Raw genomic sequence first — 23,537 nt, 5'->3', positions numbered from 1 at the left:
CCATAGCCCTCTATTTTTCTAAGCTCCATGTACCTATCTAGGAGTCTCTTAAAAGACCCTATTATTTCAACCTCCACCATTGCTGCCAGCAGCCCATTCCATGCACTCACCACTCTCTGCATAAAAAACTTACCCCTGACGTCTCCTTTGTACCTACTTCCAAGCACCTTAAAACTATGCCCTCTCTTGCTAGCCACTTCAGCTCTAGGAAGAAGCTTCTGACTGTCCACACATGCCTCTCATTATCCTCTCATCCTCCATTGCTCCAAGGAGAAAAGGTCGAGTTCAGTCAACCTATTCTCATAAGGCATGCTCCCCAATCCAGGCAACATCCTTGTAAATCTCCTCTGCACCCTTTCTTTGGTTTCCACATCCTTCCTGTAGTGAGGCAACCAGAATTTAGCACAGTACTCCAAGTGGGTTCTGACCAGTAGTAGCTGCAACATTACCTCTTGACTCTTAAACTCAATCCTATGGTTGATGAAGGCGAATGCACCGTATGTCTTCTTAACTGCAGAGTCAACCTGTGCAGCAGCTTTGAGTGTCCTATGGACTCAGACCCCAAGATCTCTCTGATCCTCCACACTGCCAAGAGTCTTACCATTAATGCTATATTCTGCCATCATAATTGACCTACCAAAATGTGCCACCTCACACTTATCAGGGTTGAACTCTATCTGCCACTTCTCAGCCCAGTTTTGCATCCTATCAATGTCCTGCTGTAACCTCTGACAGCCCTTTACACTATCCACAGCACCTCCAACCTTTGTGTCATCAGCAAATTTACTAATCCATCCCTCCACTTCTTCATCTTTTATAAAAATCATGAAGAGAAGGGGTCCCAGAACAGATCCCTGAGGCATACCACTGGTCACCGACCACCATGCAGAATATGACCTGTCTACAACCACTCTTTACCTTCTGTGTGCAAGCCAATTCTGGATCCACAAAGCAAGGTCCCCATGGATCCCATACCTCCTTACTTACTCTGTTTTGTGGATAGATAAGACAAAAGTTGAATTTTTTGGCAGAAATGCACATTGCTGTGTTTGGAGGAAAAAGGGCACCGCACACCAACACCAAAACCTCATCCCAACTGCGAAGCATGCTGGACGGAGCATAGTGGTTTTTGGTTGCTTTGGCGCCCCAGGGCCTGGGCAGCTTCCAGTTGTTGAGGGAACAATGAATTCAAAATTGTATCAAGACACTTTACAGGAGAATGTCAGGGTAGCAGTCCATCACCTGAAGCTTAATGGAAGTTGGATGATGCAGCAAGACAATGATCCATAAGACAAGATTAAATCAACAACAGAATGGTTTAAAAAGAAGAAAATTTGTGTTTTGGATTGGTCGAATCAATGTCCTGATCTTAATTCTATAGACATGTTGTGTAAGGACCTGGAGCAAACAGTTTGTGGTGGCTGCAATTACCAGCCGCACCATCAACTGGGCATATTAAAGTGTCCTGTAGCCGACCATCCTCCTGATAATCTGGCAAACAACTGAGCTGTTGCATCACACCAGCCTAAGTAGATAGGGCTGGATAATTGGTTTGTGCCATTCTGCTACAGCCAGAGGGTGTTCTCTGGAGCTGCTTCATTCATGCCTCGCCTTTTTAAGGAGAGGAATGTTTTCTCTCCCCTGTAATTTACTATGGACTGGCCAGCATCGAATATAAACCCACAGTCAGGAGATAGAATATAGAACACTACAGCACAGTACAGGCCCTTCAGCCATCCATGTTGTGCTGACCCATATAATCTTTTTAAAAAAGTACTAAACCCACACTACTCCATAACCCTCCATTTTTCTTTCATCCATGTGCCTGTCCAAGAGGCTCTTAAATACCCCTAATGTTTTAGCCTCCACCACCATCCCTGGCAAGTCATTTCAGGCACTCACAACCCTCTGTGTAAAAAAACTTACCCCTGATGTCTCCCCTAAACTTCCCTCCCTTAATTTTGTACATATGCCCATATGTACATATGAGTGGTGTCTCTTGGTTTGAGGAGTATTTACTATGTTGTTGTAGTAACCCAGTTCTGTTCTGTTTAGCTGATTCAAGTCTGGACTCTAGAACAGTTCTGTTGAGTTTGTAAACATTTTGGGTAAATAAAACCCCTATTTTTTTTCACCTTTACCTGCTCTCCCTGCTTACCCTGGTCCTTCACACAATTCATGCAAGGAACCCCCCAACATCCCAAAGTAGAAGCAGTTTTATAAGGAGGAATAGCCTGAAGTTCCTCCACGCTGACATGCAGGACTGATCAAGTTACTGGAAATGTGTGATTGAAGTTATTGCTGGACAAGGGGGGTCACAGCAGTTACTGAAAGCAAAGGTTCATATACTCTTTCCAACAAATTCATATAATATTGGATTATTTTTCTCAATAAATAAATGAACAAGTATAATTTTTTGTGTTATTTATTTAATTGGGGCCTCTTTAGCTGTAGGACTTGCGCGAACATCTGATCACATTTTAAAAACACAAAATGCTGGCAGAACTCAGCAGGCCAGACAGCATCTATGGGAGGAGGTAGTGACGACGTTTTGGCCCGAAACGGCGTCACTACCTCCTCCTATAAATGCTGTCTGGCCTGCTGAGTTCTGCCAGCATTTTGTGTTTTTATTTCCAGCATCTGCAGATTCACTCATGTTGCCTTTGATCACATTTTAGGTCATATTTACGCAGAAATAGAGAAAATTCTGCAGGGTTCACAAATTTTCTAGCAACACTGTACATTTGTGAGTTGTTTGCCGCAGACTAGGCACGTTGGAATAGGACAACTTGGATCACCAGTCCATGTAAAACCTATTGATAAGTAGCTTTCATTGCAAAGACGGATTTTTTTTTCGTGTCTGTTGTTGCACTATTGCAGTGAAATTACTCAGAAGATTGTAATTCTTCATCAATAACCTTATCAGAATTGTCCGTAGGCCTAGGCCTAGGATCCTCCTCTTCCATCTCACACCTCCTCTTCAAAAATCACCACATTGTCCGTCTTTAGAATAATAATTTCCCTCCTATTTCCTACTACACTGGTAGTTTGTCCACTCCCGTAAGTCAGTCAGTGGAGTGTCAGGGGAAGTTAGGAGAGGAAATTCGGGAGGGAGGGGCTGATGTCACAGCCCAAATTGGGCGAGTCCGTTCAATGCTCCTCATTAGCTTGCCATCCTCTCATCCTTGCACTACAGTGCTCACCAGTTATCAGTCTACCGTCCTCCCCTCAGTACAGTACAGTGCTCACTAATTAACTATGGCCTCCCCAGTCTTGCATCAAAAACTGAGAATAGACTCAACCAAATAAACACAGTCCAACTGCACACTGAGAGACTTCTGAAAACATTGCAAATGGGGCTGATCAGTCATTATCAGCGCCAGCATTGCACGTTATGCTAAGTTCAAAAAACAATGTTTTTTTTAAATCACGATCTCTTGCAGAATCCCCAGCAACCTCTCACAGAACCCGAGGGTTCTGCGGAACCCCAGTTGAGAAACCCTGGTCTTGACTGTTCAGAGAAGAAGTGACCCGTGCATCATTGGGGAAGCATGCGGGGTGAGGGGTGATATGATTTAGAGCTGAGTATGCAAGATAGTATTCCACTAACCCTGCCACCTGCCATTTCCATGGTGTATTTGATGGGGTCACTCAATGTCAGGCACAAGACACCAGGGCTGTCTCTCATGGGCCAACTAATAATGTGACCTGGTCGAGTGACCCAGCTGGATCTTGACTCAGGGATAAGTCCAGTTCTGAGAGCAAGGAGGTGGTAGGTCACAGACCGATGATACAGTTAAAAATTACCCAAGGACCATGTTAGGCTCATCTAGGCTTGAAACCAATTCAGGTCTAGTTCAATTCTGTACAGAGGTGTACACTACTAGTGGGTCTGACATTATAAAACAGTTATAATCACGTGAATTCAGGTCTCTTCCTGCATAATAATAAGATACAGAACTAGTGGAAACATGGCGGCCAGTACTGGTGAAAACAGCACCTGTGAGCATAAGTCTGTTACCTGGTAACACTTGTAATAGTAAAGCTAAAGTCAAATCTGTCATCCAATAACAATGGAGCACTATATTGGTAAGCACATGTCTATCATACAGCACAGGTGTACTATACTAAACCTTACCTAATGTTGCAGAGATTTCCAGTGCTGTGAAGTAATACACTTCCTGCCAATGCCACATCTTTCTATGTAACTTTTCACCCTATGAACTGAAGACCTCTAATATCAAAAGGTAGATTTAAAGTATAAAATGGTGGAAGCACTCTGCAGACCAGGCAGCATCTGCAGCAAGACAAATAATTTGTGCTTTTTGAGCTGATGTCCTTGCAATAGTAAAGGACCAGAGATTTCATTTAGCACTGAAGTGAAGTCAAATCTTCATGCAAGTTCCGAGGTTGGATTCCCTGAGAATATTGCGCAATTATCTAAATAGGAGTTCCCCACAGAATCTTGTTCAAAGTATTCCTCATTAGTTTTCTCCCATAAAAATTGTTTTAAGTTGCTTTCACTGTCCATACTTTTACTTCCTCCTTGTTGTTATTTCTGCTTCTTGTTGCAGACTTATTTTAAATTCCTATATGCAATCAACAACTTGTACTCCCCATTACCATAAAGAATCTTAGTCCTGTTGTAGGTAAAATTCACAACAATGCTACATCTCTCATGCTAGAAATTAGAGAGTGTCAGGAGGGAGCAGTGACAATTAGTCACTATTACTAATGAGAAAGTGCTTGGGAAGCTGAAGGATCTGAAGGTGAATTAATCAGTTGGACCAGATGGACTACACCCTAGGGTTCTGAAGGAATCAGTAAATTCTGGAATGGTTCCCAGATGAATGGAAAGTAATAAATGTCACTCCATCCTTTAAGAAAAGAGGGAGGCAGAAATCAGGAAATTATAGGCCAGTTAGCCTGACTTCAGTGATTGGCAAGATGACAAAGTCCATTATTATGAATGAGATTGTGGAGTAACTGGAGGCACATGGTAAAGTAGACAGAAGTCAGAATGATTTCCTCAAGGAGAAATCTTGACTGACAGACCTGTTGGACTTCTTTGAGGAAATACTAAACAGGATATGCAAAGGAGATTCAGAGAATGTTGTTTACTTGGATTTTCAAAAGGCCGTCGACAAGGTGCTGGACGTGAGGCTGTTAAACAAGATAAGAACCCATGGTATTATAGGAAATAAACTAGCATAGAAAAAAGACTAGGAGAATGCAAAGAATTGGAATGAAGGAGGCCTTTTCTGGTTGGCTGCTGATGACTAGTGATGCTCCTCAAGTGTCGGTGTTGGGTCTGCTAGTTTTCACGTAATATGTTAATGATCTGGATGATGGAATTGATGGTGATATGGTCAAGTTTGCAGATGATACCGAGATAGGTGGAGGTGCAAGTAGTGTTGAGGAAGCAGAGAGTTTGCAGAAGGACTTGAACAGATTGCATGGACTATACAGACAGAAAGGTTTCTTAGTGCTATTTTGAGAGTTTAAACTGGAGTTGTAAGGGATGGAAACCAGAGTGCCAGGACAGTAAGTGGAGTGGTTGAAGAGAAAGCAGACGTTAAGCCCACATACAAAGACAGGAACTGAAAGGTTGAGCATGATGAGACTAATGTTCTGAGTTGTATTCATTTTAATGCGAGTATTGTAGGGAAGGCACAAGAGCTTAGAATATAGATCAGCACATGAAATTATGATATTGTAGCCATTAGTGAGGGTGAGTTGTATGAGAAATGGCAGCTCAATGTTTTGGGATTCTATTGCTTTAGAGATGAGATTGAGTGGGAGGGATGGTATTGTCAGTGAAAATGTTATGGCAATGCTCAGTCAGGACAGACTGGAGTGCTTCCCTACTGATGCTATATGGGTAGAACTGAGGAACAAGAAAGGGATAACCATATTAATGTGATATTATAAACCTTCCAATAGTCAGCCAGATTTAGAGTAGGAAATCTGTAGAAACAGCATACAGTTGCAAGAAAAATAAGGTTAAGCTAGTAGGTGATTTTAACTTTCCACTTATTGACTGGGACTCCCATACTGTAAAAAGACTCAAATATGTTCAGGAAAGTTTTTAAATCAATATATAGAGATCCCAACCAGACAGATTGTGCTACTTGATCTCTTATTAGGAAACAGACAAGGTAGGTGACAGAAGTGTGTGCAAGGGAACGCTTTGGATCTTGTGTTCATAATTCCATTAGTTTCATGGTAATTGTGGAAAAGGATAGGACTGGTGCTCAGGCTGAAATTCTAAGATGGAGAAAGACCAATTATGATGGCACCAGAAAGGATCTTGCAGGCGCAGATTGGTTAAAGTTGTTTTCTGGCGAAAGGGTGCTTGTAAGTGGGAGGTCTTCAAATGTGAAATATGGTGAATACAGAGTTTGTATGTTCCTATTAGAGTAAAAGACAAGGCTAACAGGTTTAGATAACTTTGGTCTTCAAGGGATATTGAGTCCCTGGCTAAGAAAAAGCAGCAAAAAATACAAATGAGATACTTGAGTATAAAAAATGCAAAGGAGCACTTAAGAGAGAAATTAGGAAGGCTAAAAGAAGGTATGAGGTTGCTCTGACAGACAAGGTGAAGGAGAATCCCAAGGGTTTCTACAGATATATCAAAGCTTGCAGAGGGATTTGGACCAGCTGGAAGAATGGGCTGAAAAATGGCAGATGGAGTTTAATACAGACAAGTGTGAGGTATTGCATTTTGGAAGGACAAACCGAGGTAGAACATACAAGGTAAATGGTAGGGCACTGAGGAGTGCAGTAGAACAGAGGGATCTGGGAATACGGATACAAAATTCACTAAAAGTGGCGTCACAGGTAGATAGGGTAGTAAAGAGAGCTTTTGATACATTGGCCTTTATAAATCAAAGTATTGAGTATAAGAGTTGGAATGTTATGGTGAGGTTGTATAAGGCATTGGTGAGGCCGAATTTGGAGTATTGTGTGCAGTTTTGGTCACTGAATTACAGAAAGGATATTAATAAGGTTGAAAGAGTGCAGAGAAGGTTTACAAGGATGTTGCTGGGACTTGAGAAACTGAGTTACAGAGAAAGGTTGAATAAGTTAGGACTTTATTCCCTGGAGCATAGAAGAATGAGGGGAGATTTGATAGAGGTATATAAAATTATGATGGGTATATATAGAGTGAAAACAAGCAGGCTTTTCCCACTGAGGTTAGGGGAGAAAAAAACCAGAGGACATGGGTTAAGGGTGAAGGGGGAAAAGTTTGAAAGGAACATTGGGGGGGGGGGCTTCTTCACACAGAGTGGTGGGAGTGTGGAATGAGCTGCCAGATGAAGTGGTAAATGTGGGCTCACTTTTAACATTTAAAAAAAATCTTGGACAGGTACATGGATGAGAGGTGTATGGAGGGATATGATCCAGGTGCAGGTCAGTGTGACTAGGCAGAAAAATGGTTCGGCACAGCCAATAAGGGCGAAAAGGCCTGTTTCTGTGCTGTAATGTTCTATGGCTCTAAGAGCAAAATGATGATGAGACAAAATTGATCAGCAAGGTCATCTGTGTATGGAGCTAAAAGAGATTGGGGTGATCATAAATTGAGTTTTTTGCATCCTTATTTACTTAGAAGACGGACACAGAGTCTGTAGCAATGAAGTAAAACAGTATTGAGGTTATGGATAGTATCCGGATTACTGAAGAGGAGGTGCTTGTTGCCTTCAGGGATTTAGGGTGGATAACTCCTCAGGATCTGACAAGATGTACCCTCGGACCTTGTGGAAGGCTAATACAGAAATTGCAGGGCTCTGACAGAGAAATTTAAAATGTTGTTAGCCACGAGTAAGGTACCAGAGGACTGGAGGATAGTTAATGCTGTTCAAGAAAGGCTCTAAGATTAAGCCAGGAAATTATGGGCAAGTGAGCCTGAAGTCAGTATTGTGTAAATTATTGTAAAGTATTCTAAGGGATTGGATATATAAGTATTTGAATTGATAATAACCTGATTAGGGATATTACTATATAGCTTTGGGTGGGAGGCTGATCCAGAAGGTTCAGTCACTTGGCATTCAGGATGAAATGATGAATTGAATTCAACTCTGGTTTAACATGGAAGCCAGAGAGTGATAGTGCATGTTTGCCTATCTGATTGGAGACCTGTAACTAGGTCTCCAGTGATCAGTGCTGGGTCAGTATCAATGTTCTTGATGATAGTGTGGTAAACTGGATCAGCAAATTTGTGGATGACACCAAAATTGGGGGCAAGTGAACAGCGAGGAATATTATTAGAGCTTGCAGCGGGATCTGGACCAGCTGGAAAAATAGGCTGAAAACTGGCAGATGGAATTTAGTGCAAACTAGCATGAGGTGTTGCACGTTAGGAAGACTAACCAGGGTATGACTTACATGCTGAATGGTAGGGCACTTCTGGCACATTGCCCTACATTAAATCAGGACATTGAGTACAGAGGCTGGGATGTTAAAATAAAGTTGTAAAAGATGTTGGTGATGCCATAGTTGGAGTATCTTGTGCATTTCTCGTCATCTACCTACAGAAAAGATACTGATAAGGTTGGAAAAGTACAGAGAAAATGTATAAGGATGTTGCTGAGACTTGAGAACCTGGGTTATCTGGAAAGGTTGAATAGATTAGTATGTTTATTCTCTGACGAGTAGAAGAATGAGTAGAGATTTAATAGGAACATACAAAATTATGAGGGATTTAGATCAGGTAAATGCAAAACGGCTTTTCCACGGAGTCTGGATCAGACTAGAATTAGAGGTCGTAGATTGAGGATGAAAGCTGAAATACTTAAGGGAAAGCTGAAGAGGAATGTCTTCACTAAGTGGGTGGTACAAGTGTAGAACAAGGGGTCCACACAAGTGCAACATGGTAAGTTCATGGGAAGGAGGAGTATGAAGGGCTATTATCCAGATGCAGTTCAATGGGACTGGGCAGAATAACAGTATAGCATGGACTGGATGGATCAAAGGGCCCACTTTGCACTCTGGTGCTCTATGACTGTATTAGGAAAATGGACAAAGATGTGGCAGATAGAATACAGTGTAGGGAAGTGTATGGTCATGCTCTTGGTAGAAGGAATAAAGGTGTAAACTATTTTCTAAACAGGGAGCAATTTCAGAAACCAGAAGTGCAAAGGGGCTTGGAGGTCCCAGTGTAGGAATCCCTAAAGGATAACTTGCAGTTTGAGTTGGTAGTAAAGAAGACAAATGCAATGTTAGCCTTCATATTGAGAGGACTAGAATGTATGGTTTTATGGTCTTATTTGGGGCTGAGAAGGGAAATGGTTCAGCCAAGACAAAATGGCAGAGAAAACTCAATGGGCCAAATGCCCTGATTCTTCTCCTATATCTTATGGTCTTATAAAAACAAGGATATAATGCTGAAGCTTTATAAGGCATTGGGCAGACTGCACTTTGAGTATTGTGAGCTAATTTGCGCCCCATATTTAAGTAAGGGTGTGCTGGCATTGGAGAGAGCCCAGAGGAGATTTATGGGAATGATCCCAGGAATGAAAGGGTTAACATATGAGGAGTGTTTGATGGATCTGAGCCTGTATCTCTGGAGCATAGAAGGACGAAGGTGAATCTCACTGAAGCCTATTGAATATTGAAAGGCCTAGATAGAATAGATGTGGAGAGGAAGTTTCAAATAGTGGCAGAATCTAGGTCCAGAAGGCACAGCCTCGGAATAGAAGGACATCTCTTTAGAAAAGAGATGAGGAAGAATTTCTTTAGTCAGGGAGTGGTGAATCTGGAATTCATTGCCACAGACGGCAGTGGAGACCAAGTCAGTGGGTATATTTAAAACAGAGGTTGATGGGTTCTTGATTGGTAAGGGCATCAAAGTTTACAGGGAGATGGCAGACAAATGGGGTTGAGAGGGAAACTAAATCAGCAATGACTGAATGGCAGAGCAGTCTCAAAGGGCTGATTGGCCTAATTCTGCTCCTATGCTTTGGTCATAATTGATAATAAATTAACCTGAGATTTGCAATAGCAGGTGACATACAAACCCTATTTCCAGAAAAGTTGGGATATTTTCCAAAATGCAATAAAAACAAAAATCTGTGATATGTTAATTCACGTGAACCTTTATTTAACTGACAAAAGTACAAAGAAAAGACTTTCAATAGTTTTACTGACCAACTTAATTGTATTTTGTAAATATACACAAATTTAGAATTTGATGGCTGCAACACACTCAACAAAAGTTGGGACAGAGGCATGTTTACCATTGTGTTACATCACTTTTCCTTTTAATAACACTTTTTAATCGTTTTGGAACTGAGGATACTAATTGTAGTAGATTTGCAATTGGAAATTTTGTCCATTCTTGCTTGATATAAGACTTCAGCTGCTCAACAGTCTGTGGTCTCCATTGTCTGATTCTCCTGTTCATGATGCGCCATACATTTTCAATAGGAGATAGATCTGGACTGGCAGCAGGCCAGTCAAGCACACACACTCTATGTCTACAAAGCCACGCTGTTGTAGCCCGTGCAGAATGTGGTCTGGCATTGTCCTGCTGAAATAAGCATGGACGTTCCGGGAAAAGACATCGCCTTGATGGCAACATATGTCTCTCTAAAATCCTAATATACGCCTCAGAGTCAATGGTACCTTCACATACATGCAACTCACCCATGTCGTGGGCACTGATGCACCCCCATACCATCACAGATGTTGGATTTGCACCTTTCGCTGATAACAATCAGGATGGTCGTTTTCATCTTTGGCACGGAGAACTCGACACCCATTTTTTTCTGAAAACTAGCTGAAATGTGGACTCATCTGACCACAGCACACGGTTCCACAGTCTTTCGGTCCATCTGAGATGAGCTCGGGCCCAGAGAACTCGCCAGCGTTTCTGCATAGAGTTGATGTATGGCTTCCTCCTTGCATAATACAGTTTCAAGTTGCATTTCTGGATGCAGCGACAGACTGTGTTAAGTGACAATGGTTTTCTGATGTACTCCCAAGCCCAGGTGGCTATAATTGTCACAGTAGCATAACGGTTTCTTGGGCAGTGCCGCCTGAGGGCTCGAAGATCATGCGCATTCAACAGTGGTTTCCGACCTTGCCCTTTACGCACTGAGATGTCTCTGAATTCTCTGAATCTTTTCACAATATTATGTACTGTAGATGTTGAAAGACCTAAATTCTCTGCAATCTTGCGTTGAGAGATGTTCCTTTTGAACTGACTAACAATTCTCTCATGAATTTTGGCACAAAGGGGTGAGCCACGACCCATCCTTGCTTGCAAAGACTGAGCCTTTGATGGACGCTACTTTTATACCCAGTCATGATACCTCACCTGCTACCAATTAGCCTGCTTAATGTGGAGTCTTCCAAACTAGTGTTACTTGAATATTCTGTGCACTTTTCAATCTTATTTTAACTCTGTCCCAACTTTTGTTGAGTGTGTTGCAGCCATCAAATTCTAAATTTGTGTATATTTACAAAATACAATTAAGTTGGTCAGTAAAACTATTGAAAATCTTTTCTTTGTACTTTTGTCAGTTAAATAAAGGTTCACGTGAATTAACATATCACAGATTTTTGCTTTTATTGCATTTTGGAAAATATCCCAACTTTTCTGGAAAGGGGGTTTGTACTTGAGATGTAGGGATTATTACACTTCAGGTGCTAATGCTAAATATTTTTATTGGTTGACAATGCAGTGGAAATACTGTGTATTTTTGCAGCCCACAGAGGTTTCATCAATGACAATTTCTGCATTTTCTTGTCTATTTCTCAGTTCTACATTCCAAGTACGATGAGATTCATTGGGTAAATTCTTTCTGCACAATAGGGTTTATGGTCGTGATGACTCCCAAGAGTCTATTTTTGAGGAAGTTCGCCCTTTACTTACCTCCTTACTGGACGGGTAAGAGCAATATTTGTTTTTAACTTTGCATTGTTATAGTGAATCGATACTAAAATGGAAGAAATCTGAAATTCTATTTTAGATCAAGAATTATAGAATAAAAAGGTTTAATTAGCAAATTGCATTCAAGTTATCTTTAGGGAAGAGTGATCAGAGTTACTCATCACCATCATTATTATGTGCCATGTCGTATGACGTGGGCAATCATGGTCAACAACTATGAATGGTCTTGGCAAACTTTTCTACAGAAGTGGTTTGCCATAGTCTTCAACTGGGCAGTATCTTAATAAGATGGGTGACCCCAACCATTATCAATACTCTTCAGAGATTGTCTGCCTGGCATCAGTGACTGATAACCAGGACCTGGGATATGCACTAGTTGCTCATATGACCATCCACCACCTGTTTCCATAGCTTCGCTTGGGGAGCTAATAAGGTGCTATACCTTGCCCAAAGCTGACCTGCTAGCTAATGGAGGGAAGGTGTGCTTTATACCACCATTGATACAGAAGTATCACCACCCCACCACTCAGTGTTATTTTAAAGGTTAAAAGATGTTTAATTCATCCAAAACTATTCTGTGGTGCAGCTCAAACAGCACCACAGAAGCTTAATACCTCCAAGGTCAAAGTAGATACATATTGGTACTCGTTCTTCAAATTACACTTCTCATGTCTGCAAACTCTAATACCAAGGAACATGTGAATCTGCATTCTGTTTTGGAATTGTATATCTGAATCTAAATTCAGTAATGAAGAAGGAACAGGACTATATGTGAATCTTCGGGCAAGTGGGGCTCATCATCCTTGGACAGCAGCTGCCTAGGAAAAGGAAAACCTCCGCAGCCTTTCGGCCATACCCACCCCACCCATGGGAAAGGCTTTGGGAGTAAACCCTGAGGAAGAAATCCGGAGCCAGATTCCCTAAGGCTGTTTGATGTTGTTGTAAACAACTCACTCTGACAACCTTTGCGATGACACTGGTACCAGGCTGCATTGGCGTTTGCCCTTCCCTTGGACTACATCGGTGACGTGGAGGGGGGAACCCGCTGCATGGGCAACACCAGGTTCTTCAAATCTTCCCATCCAGGCTTACGTCCTGGAGTGGACACAGTCCACCAGAGGCGCAAACCCATGATCCCCTGGGGCCGACGGCTGTCTACTACTATATTTGAATCTTGTGCTTGATTAAAAGTTACAGTAAGAAGATATTTTTCAAAGTAACAGTCTGCTCCAGGACCCATCTGACAGGAAGTACCAGCTTTTTACTCAAAGTCTGAAGGTCATTCCACGCACATCACCATGTGATTGATGGGATTAGAAGTGCTCTTCTTTGGATAAGTGCCAGGTGATTCAATATGGTCCAAAGGAATAGCCTTTCCCAACACCACAACTAGACATATCCTGTACAATAACAGGGATGGATGGAACCTCAACACTTGGCTGCACATTTGGGATGTGTGTTTGACACATAGCTTGATGCAATCACACACAAAGATAGTTATCAAGACATAACATTACAAAACAACATTACTGAGCATTGCCATGAACAGCTGTGGATGTCAAGTTATTGGATATATTTAAAGCAGAGTTTGATAGTTACTTGATTAGTAAGGGCATCAAAGATTATAGGGAGAAGGCAGGAGAATGGGGTTGAGAGGGATAATAAATCAGACATAATGGAATAGCCTGGATGGTCCAGTTCTGCTCTTTCGTCTTTTAAGTTAAATTGGAATCTTTTGATCTCCAGGTAGAGGGGAAGGTAGCTCAGATGACTGCATAGAGCAGCCATCAGGTAAAACCTGCAACAGCACCATGAACATCCACATCAAGATAATCTCAAAGCTCATAACTATATCTTTCTGGGCATTGAGAGCTGTTTCCCTTCATTCACCTACCACACCAGTTCAAAGGGAAATTAAGACCTGGCCAGAAGGAGCAACCTCAGTATTGCAGAGCTATTTTGAAAACACTGACACTGAAAACAATGTTAAAGTAGGCGGCTACCTACGACCATAACATTAACATCGATGACTATGTGGGATCTGTGACTGGCTATACAGAGCAGTGCAATGAGGACATTTTCTGTATTGAACACACCTCTGTGAGGGCCAATCAGAAGTCATAGTTGAAGTGGAAATCCAAGTACTGCTGAGACATCTGGATACTGTCGGGATAAGATGGCCTTCAGGGGATAAGAGCCGCACTTTACTGCGCCATCAGGAAGGCAAAATATACACAAAGAATATACGGCAATTTCTATGACACCAGAGAGATGAGGTGCATGAGATATTCAGACCATAACAGACTACAAGTCCATTCTGCACGTCAACAACAGTGATGCCTCTCTTCCTGATAAGCTGTATGTTTTTTGCAAATGGTTAGATGCACAGAATGATGTGCTGGTGAGGATGTTTTCTCCCCCCTTCCCCCCCCCCCGCCCTCAAGGAGCAAGCACTTTGTCTGGCTGCAGCTGATGTGAAGAAGATCCTAGCCAGGGTCAATCCATGTAAAGTTATGGAGTGTAATGATATACCTGATTGGGTGCTGAGGGACAGTGCAGCCCAGTTTACAGAGCTTCTAACAGACACCTTCAGCATATCTCTGGAACAATCCACTGTCCCCACAGGCTTCAAGGCATCCACCATCATCCCAGAGTCCAAGAAAATGACCATAATCTACCTTAATGACTACCGTCCTGTGGCACTGACCTCAACAATAATGAAGTGCTTTGAGCAGCTGGATATGGATCACATTAAATCCCATCTTTCTGCTACTTTGGATCTTTCCAGTTCCAGTTCACTTATTAATCAAATTGATGAACTGATGATGCCATAGTCTCTGCACTCCATTACATCCTGTCCTAGTTGGAAAATAGGACAGGACAGGAAAATAGGAAAATAGCCTCAAACACTAGGATGCTGTTTATTAACTTCAGCTCAGCATTTAATATCATCCCTCAGAAGCTGGTGTGTAAACTGTCCTTGTTGGGTCTCAACACCTCTCTCTGTGACTGGGTCTTGGACTTCTTGACAGAAAGACCACACAGTCTGTATTTGCAGCAACACCTCTAGCTCCATCACACTGAGCACCAGCACCCCACAAGGCTGCATACTCAACTGGCTGCTGATGCATGAACGTACAGCTAGATCCAGTTCAAATCAAATCATCAGATTCACTGATGACACAACAGTGGCTGGTCTCATCAACAATGATGACAAGACAGAGAGGAGGTACAGCAGCTCGTAAAATGGTATGAGCACAGCAACGTCAGTCTCAGCATGGACAAAACTAAAGAGATGATTGTGGACTTTAGGAAGGTGCAGACTGACCACTCCTTATTGCACATAAATGCTTTCTCCATGGAGCACCGAGTTTCTGGGATTATACAGAACAGATGATCTCACCTGGTCTGTCAACCCTACCTCTTTAGTCAAGAAAGCACAGCAGTATCTCATTTCCTGAGGAGATTGAGGCAAGCGAGGCTCCCATCCCCATTCTAACCTATTTTTGCTGCATCACTGCCTGGTATGGGAATCATCATTGAGAGTGCCCTGACCTGCTGCATCACTGTCTGGTATGGGAATCATCATCGAGAGTGCCCTGACCTGCTGCATCACTGCCTGGTATGGGAATCATCATTGAGAGTGCCCTGACCTGCTGCATCACTGTCTGGTATGGGAATCATCATGGAGAGTGCCCTGACCTGCTGCATCACTGCCTGGTATGGGAATCATCATTGAGAGTGCCCTGACCTGCTGCATCACTGTCTGGTATGGGAATCATCATCGAGAGTGCCCTGACCTGCTGCATCACTGTCTGGTATGGGAATCATCATTGAGAGTGCCCTGACCTGCTGCATCACTGTCTGGTATGGGAATCATCATCGAGAGTGCCCTGACCTGCTGCATCACTGCCTGGTATGGGAATCATCATTGAGAGTGCCCTGACCTGCTGCATCACTGTCTGGTATGGGAATCATCATCGAGAGTGCCCTGACCTGCTGCATCACTGCCTGGTATGGGAATCATCATTGAGAGTGCCCTGACCTGCTGCATCACTGTCTGGTATGGGAATCATCATCGAGAGTGCCCTGACCTGCTGCATCACTGCCTGGTATGGGAATCATCATTGAGAGTGCCCTGACCTGCTGCATCACTGTCTGGTATGGGAATCATCATCGAGAGTGCCCTGACCTGCTGCATCACTGTCTGGTATGGGAATCATCATTGAGAGTGCCCTGACCTGCTGCATCACTGTCTGGTATGGGAATCATCATCGAGAGTGCCCTGACCTGCTGCATCACTGCCTGGTATGGGAATCATCATTGAGAGTGCCCTGACCTGCTGCATCACTGCCTGGTATGGGAATCATCATTGAGAGTGCCCTGACCTGCTGCATCACTGCCTGGTATGGGAATCATCGAGAGTGCCCTGACCTGCTGCATCACTGTCTGGTATGGGAATCATCATCGAGAGTGCCCTGACCTGCTGCATCACTGCCTGGTATGGGAATCATCATTGAGAGTGCCCTGACCTGCTGCATCACTGTCTGGTATGGGAATCATCATCGAGAGTGCCCTGACCTGCTGCATCACTGCCTGGTATGGGAATCATTGAGAGTGCCCTGACCTGCTGCATCACTGTCTGGTATGGGAATCATCGAGAGTGCCCTGACCTGCTGCATCACTGTCTGGTATGGGAATCATCGAGAGTGCCCTGACCTGCTGCATCACTGTCTGGTATGGGAATCATCATTGAGAGTGCCCTGACCTGCTGCATCACTGCCTGGTATGGGAATCATCATCGAGAGTGCCCTGACCTGCTGCATCACTGCCTGGTATGGGAATCATCATGGAGAGTGCCCTGACCTGCTGCATCACTGTCTGGTATGGGAATCATCATGGAGAGTGCCCTGACCTGCTGCATCACTGCCTGGTATGGGAATCATCATTGAGAGTGCCCTGACCTGCTGCATCACTGCCTGGTATGGGAATCATCATGGAGAGTGCCCTGACCTGCTGCATCACTGTCTGGTATGGGAATCATCATTGAGAGTGCCCTGACCTGCTGCATCACTGCCTGGTATGGGAATCATCATTGAGAGTGCCCTGACCTGCTGCATCACTGTCTGGTATGGGAATCATCATTGAGAGTGCCCTGACCTGCTGCATTACTGTCTGGTATGGGAATCATCATTGAGAGTGCCCTGACCTGCTGCATCACTGTCTGGTATGGGAATCATCATTGAGAGTGCCCTGACCTGCTGCATCACTGCCTGGTATGGGAATCATCATTGAGAGTGCCCTGACCTGCTGCATCACTGCCTGGTATGGGAATCATCATTGAGAGTGCCCTGACCTGCTGCATCACTGTCTGGTATGGGAATCATCATTGAGAGTGCCCTGACCTGCTGCATCACTGTCTGGTATGGGAATCATCATTGAGAGTGCCCTGACCTGCTGTATCACTATCTGGTATGGGAATCATCATTGAGAGTGCCCTGACCTGCTGCATCACTGTCTGGTATGGGAATCATCATTGAGAGTGCCCTGACCTGCTGCATCACTGTCTGGTATGGGAATCATCATTGAGAGTGCCCTGACCTGCTGCATCACTGTCTGGTATGGGAATCATCATCGAGAGTGCCCTGACCTGCTGCATCACTGTCTGGTATGGGAATCATCATTGAGAGTGCCCTGACCTGCTGCATCACTGTCTGGTATGGGAATCATCATCGAGAGTGCCCTGAGCTGCTGCATCACTGTCTGGTATGGGAATCATCATTGAGAGTGCCCTGACCTGCTGCATCACTGTCTGGTATGGGAATCATCATTGAGAGTGCCCTGACCTGCTGCATCACTGTCTGGTATGGGAATCATCATTGAGAGTGCCCTGACCTGCTGCATCACTGTCTGGTATGGGAATCATCATTGAGAGTGCCCTGACCTGCTGCATCACTGTCTGGTATGGGAATCATCATCGAGAGTGCCCTGACCTGCTGCATCACTGCCTGGTATGGGAATCATCATTGAGAGTGCCCTGACCTGCTGCATCACTGTCTGGTATGGGAATCATCATTGAGAGTGCCCTGACCTGCTGCATCACTGTCTGGTATGGGAATTGCAAGGCATCTCTCTGCAAGACCCCAGAGAGGATTCAAAGGACTGGTGAGAGGATCATCGGGGTCTCTCTTCCACACTTCACAGACACTTACCAGGAGTGCTGCGTATGCAGGGCTCTTAACATTGTGAATGATCCTGAATGATCCCTCCGATCCGTCCCACAGTCTCTTTGACCCCAACCATCAGGCAGGAAGTACTATAGCTTTAGAATGAGGACTGTTCAGATGGGAAGCAGTTTCTTCCTCCAGGCTGTGAGACTAATGAACTCCCTGCTACCACCACAGGTTTAATCTCGTTTGAAGCACCAGTAACAATATCGTTTAATTTTTAATTTGTGACTTACACTTCATTATTTGTTAATTTATTTCTGATAATATTACTTTGTGTTGTGTGTGAGTTTCATGTACTGTGTTGTGCACCTTGTCTAGGGGAACATTGTTTTATTTGATGGTATACATGACAATAAACTTGAACTTGAACTCACATACAGCTGCTCCATGAAATAGCAGCTACAGTGTGGAACCTGCTGTTACTGGAAACACGCTCTCCTGATACTTTTTTCGTAGATTTATAATTCCTTGTGATTCTATACTGATTCCTACCATGCTTTATCTTGCATTTAAAAATAAAGTCAACAACCCATTTTCGTAGATAGTTTGCTAATAAAATGCTCAGTACATGTTCTCCTGAAGTAGACGGTTATCACACCGTTTTCTTATGCTCCAGCAATCCCTGTTGTAACATTGCTCTGCACTTTGCTTCTCTGTGCATTTGACTATCTCTGAGGAGTTTTGCACAAGAGCTGAAGATTACAAGCGGGAAACAATCCCTGTGCTACATTTATCGAATGCTCCAAAGTCCTTGTAACACTGTTAACTTTACAGCCAAGAACTTTAAAAATTATGCTGTGTTCTTAGAAAGCAATTCTGTGTAAGATTTCTTCAATAAGACTAAGACCATGGCATTTATAATTCCGTCATGGTCTCATCTGGAAAACTTTGGAGGCATGAGTGGATTGTTTGATGCAGCAGATTAATGTCACTGTGAAACAAATATTATTGTGGTCCTCTTTTGGTCGAGGTCAACCATGGATGTTGTGTCTGAGTTATCTACTTTGCTGCTGCAGCGCCATCTGTGGCTGACGAGACAAATGTGAGAGTGGCAGTATCTGTTGCAAAGGTTGTATCTACAAGTGGTCTCAGCTCTGCTGGAGATGCAGTGTTCCTTTCTATGGGCCCATTTGTCCTGCCACTTTCATGAATTTTTCCTTGCCTGACTTAAGATGTTGTTTCAGAGTGCAGTTGCAGGCAGCCAGCAGTCTCAGTTCTCCAAAACGTCCATTACCTCCCAATGGATCCCATCACCAAGCATATCTTTCCTTCCCCCCGCCCCCCCCCCCCACTTTCTGCTTTCTGCAGGGACGCTCCATTCATCCCTCCCCATTGATCTCCCTCCTGGCATTTTTCCTTGCAAGCAGAACAAATGCTTCACCTGCCCCTACACCTCCTCCTTCACCAACATCAGGACCCTAAACAGTCTTTCCAGGTGAGGCGACACTTTACCTGTGAGTCTGTTGGGGTCATATACTGTGTTCAGTGCTCCTGGTGTGGCCTCCTATATATCGGTGAGACCCACGTAGATTGCGAGACCGCTTCACTGAACACCTACACTCCGTCCGCCAGAAAAAGCAGGATCTCCCTGTGGATGCCCTTTTTAATTCCACTTCCCATTCCTATTTTGATATGTACATCCAAGGCATCTTCCATTGTTGCAATGAGGCCACACTTAGGTTGGAAGAACATCATCCTATATTCTGTTTGGGAAGCCTCCAACCTGATGGCATGAACGTTGATTTCTCAAACATCTGGTATTGTCCCCCCCTTCACCATTTCCCATCTCCTTTTCCCCCTCTTACCTTATCTCCTTGCCACCCATCACCTCCCTCTGGTGCTCCTCCCCATTTTCTTTCTTCCATGGACTTCTGTCTCTTTCACCAATCAACTTTCCAGCTCTTTTCTTTATCCCTCCGCCTCCAGGTTTCACCTATCACCTTGTGTCTCTCCCTCCCTTTTTAAATCTTTTTAAATTTTTAAATCTACTTTTTAAATCTACTCCTCAGCATTTTTTCTTCAGTCCTGCTGAAGGATTTTGGCCCGAAATGTCGACTGTACCCTTTTCCATAGATGCTGCCTGGCCTGCTGAGTTCCTCCACCATTTTGTGTGTGTTGCCTGGATTTCCAGCATCTGCAGATTCTCTCTTGTTTTTGATTGGAGTTCTCTTGCCTGCTGCTTTTTGGGATGTGGTCATCCTGCATGCAGCAGACATTGCTCAGCCAGCTCAGCCTACACTGCTTGAGCAGGATGTATGCGCTTGGGAGGCTTGCACGAGAACCTCAAAATTGAGTTCTCTTTCTCTCCAGGAGATGCCTAAGATGTGACAAAGGCATCTTAAATGGAAGGCACTGAGCCTTCTTTCCTTCTTAGCATTTGTTGTCCAGGTCTCACTGCTGTACAGCAGTGTGCTAGTGACACGTGTTGTACACTGCCATCTTTGAGAGTACACTGAGAGTTTGGAATTCTACCAGCCTCATGTGGTGAGGCTGACAAGAATTGTTGCAACCTTCCTGATGAACTTGTCAATTTTTGCATCCAAGCAGAGGTTGTCATTGATGATGGACCCCTGGTATGTAAACTGATGACAACATTCAGTTTGTAGTTATCAATGGTAATGGCTGGTGATGCTTCCATGTCTTGTCCCAATTAGGAGATGGAGATGTTAGAAAGTGCAGATGCTGGAATCTGGAGTGGGGGAAAAAAACAAACGCAGTGGGTCAAGCAGTGGAGAAAAATGGATAGTCAATGTTTCAGGTTAAGACTCTTCATCTGCACTTAAAGGTAGAGAGGAGAAAACCACTATAGATGTGTGGGGAAAGGGGTGGAGCAGGTGCTGGTAGGTGATGGATGGATCCAGGTGAGGAGACGTGATAGGCAGATGGAGGAGATAAAGGGTAGAGGCAACAAAAGGGTGCAGATGTTGGAATCTGATCAGAAAGGAAAGTGGAGCATGTAACCAATTAGGGAGGTGAGAAGGGGAGGGGGATGGGACCAGATAGAATGGGTAAGAGGGGAAAAGAAACAGGGTGATGGGGAGCTGGGTGAGGTGGTGTAAGGAGAACTGGGTAGATCAGAGAGAAAGAGAAAAGGGTCAGAGGGATAACAAATTACCTTTGGTCTGTAGACTATCCAGGTGGAATATGAAGTGATGTTCCTCTAGTTTGTATTTTGCCTCACACAAGGAGTACGGGAGGTTAAGACAGGCAGAACAGTGTAGGAACAGGGAGGTGATCTAAAGACAGCCATGCAAGACTGAACTTGGTGTTGAGAAAAAGAGTTGCCTAATCTGCCCTGCGTCTATAGATGTATAGATTACTGTCTTTCTATTCTCCATTATTTTTCTATTCTCAATTCTCTAACAAGGTGAGAAAATTGCAGATTTCTATCACCCATTATTTTTTATGGAAAATACAGCTTCCTTTAACCATTTTCACATGTATTGCCCTCATATTTAAGGTTGTTGGCTAAATCTACACAGTATATTTAGGTATTAACAATTATTCAAAGTGAACAAATCATAGAAACTTAAGCCCTGGCAGGTGTCCATTTGGCCCATCATGTCTGGGTGGGTAAAAATAGACTTTTCAATTGCTCCCATTTCAAACACTTGTCCAAAATTGTCAGTTTGAGGTAGGTTACAGTTCTTCAGGCAGTCTTGAGCTCAAACATAAGTTTAGTCCTACTTGGCAATAGATGGCAACTTTATGATGAAGTTGATTGCTTTTATCCTCACTATTTTCTGGAGACTATCTTCTTCAGTAGATTTATAAGCATTGATAAAAAAATGTTTAAATCGTTCCCGTTTAAAGACTGGATTAACCTTCAGTTTTTATCAATTGTGTCATTTTGTGTGCCACAGTTCCACATTTTGCACACCACAGTTCCCGAGGAGACATTGGATTGCGCAGAGGAAGAGAGTTTAAAAAAAACTGAGTGGGGCAGTCGGCACATTTTACACACCACAGTTTCCAAGGAGGTAGTGTATTACATAGAGGGAGAGTGAAATCAAAAGGAATGAGTGGAGGTATTCGGCACATTGCATACCACAGTTCCCGAGGAGACTGTAAAAGGGCAGGATTGGAAAGAGTTTGTCAGATATGTTCAGGAAAGTTTCCTTAATCAGTATGTTGAAGTCCCAACTAGTGAGAGTGCGATACTAGATCTCCTATTAGGGAATAATACAGGGCAAGTGACAGAAGCTTGTGTAAGTGAACACTCTGCATCTAGTGATCATAACGCCTTTAGTTTCAAAACAATTATGGAAAAGGATAGGTCAGGTCCTTGGCTTGAGATTCTAAATTGGAGAAAGGCAAATTTTGATGGTAGCAGAAAGGATCTGGCATGTGTGGATTGGGACAGGTTGCTCTCTGACAAAGGTGTACTTCGTAATTGAGAAGCCTTCAGAAATGAAATTTTGAGAGTACAGAGTTTGTATGTTCCTATCAGAACTAAAGGCAAGGGTAACGGATTTAGGAAACCTTGGATTTTGTGAGATATTAAGGTCTTGATTAAGAAAAAGGAAACGGTGCATGACAGGCTTTGGCAGGTAGGAACAAATGAGGTACTTGAATAAAAGAAGTGCAAGAGAACACTTAAGATAGAAATCAAGAGGGCTGAAAAAAGGGCATGAGGTTGCTCTAGCAGACAAGGTGATGGAGAATCTTCTACAGAGCAAAAAGATAGCCAGGAACAAAATCAGTTCTCTGGAAGATCAGTGTGGTAATCTATGCATGGAGCTGAAAAATATTGGGGTGATAGTAAATGGAATTTTTATGCATCTGTATTTACACGGGAGACAGACACAGAGCAAGGTGAAGCAGCAGTGAGGTTATGGACCGTATACAGATTGCAGTGGAGGAGGTGTTTGCTGTCTTGAGGCTAATTAGGGTGGGTAGCTTATGTTGTTCTGTTATTTAAGAAAGAATAATCTAGGAAGTTGTAGGTTGGTGAACCTGACATCAGTAGTGGAAAAGGTATTGGAAGATATCTAAGGGTATGGATATGAGAGTATTTGGATAGTCAGGGACACTGATCAGGGATAGTCCGCATGGCTTTGTGCATGGTAAGTCATGTCTAATCAATCTTATAGAGTTTTTCAAGGAAGTTATCAGGAAAATTGATGAAGGCAAGGCAGTGGATGTTGTCTACATGGACTTTCTTTCTTCAATCATTTTATTGATTTTTTCTAGACAAATACATCGTGGTCATAATAGTACAAAAGGAGTGGGATTACATTGTTGGCAGTTAATACATGTGAGTAGAAACTATAGGTAACACCAATATAATTGACCTCCCAAATTCTTAATATGGACAAGATACAAGGAAATAAAAACATGGAAAAAAAAACCCCAAATTGAAAAATCAAAAACAAAGTAAACTAAACTAAACACAAATAAAACTAAACTAAACA

General features: G+C 43.3%; 1 protein-coding gene across 1 annotated transcript in view; it reads left to right on the top strand.

Moving 5' to 3' along the window:
* kif25 (kinesin family member 25) overlaps positions 1–23,537 on the top strand; it is a 171,603-nt gene that overhangs the window by 73,714 nt on the left and 74,352 nt on the right. The window contains exons 9-10 of the mRNA XM_073050272.1: positions 4,041–4,089; positions 11,816–11,890. Of these exons, the coding sequence (XP_072906373.1) occupies positions 4,041–4,089; positions 11,816–11,890 (124 nt within the window). The remainder of the gene's footprint in view (positions 1–4,040; positions 4,090–11,815; positions 11,891–23,537) is intronic.

Source organism: Hemitrygon akajei, chromosome 7, assembly GCF_048418815.1.
Source record: "Hemitrygon akajei chromosome 7, sHemAka1.3, whole genome shotgun sequence".
NCBI classification, from domain to species: Eukaryota; Metazoa; Chordata; class Chondrichthyes; order Myliobatiformes; family Dasyatidae; genus Hemitrygon; species Hemitrygon akajei.
Note: the sequence above shows the minus strand (reverse complement) of the source record. Positions and strands in the feature narration are given on the sequence as shown.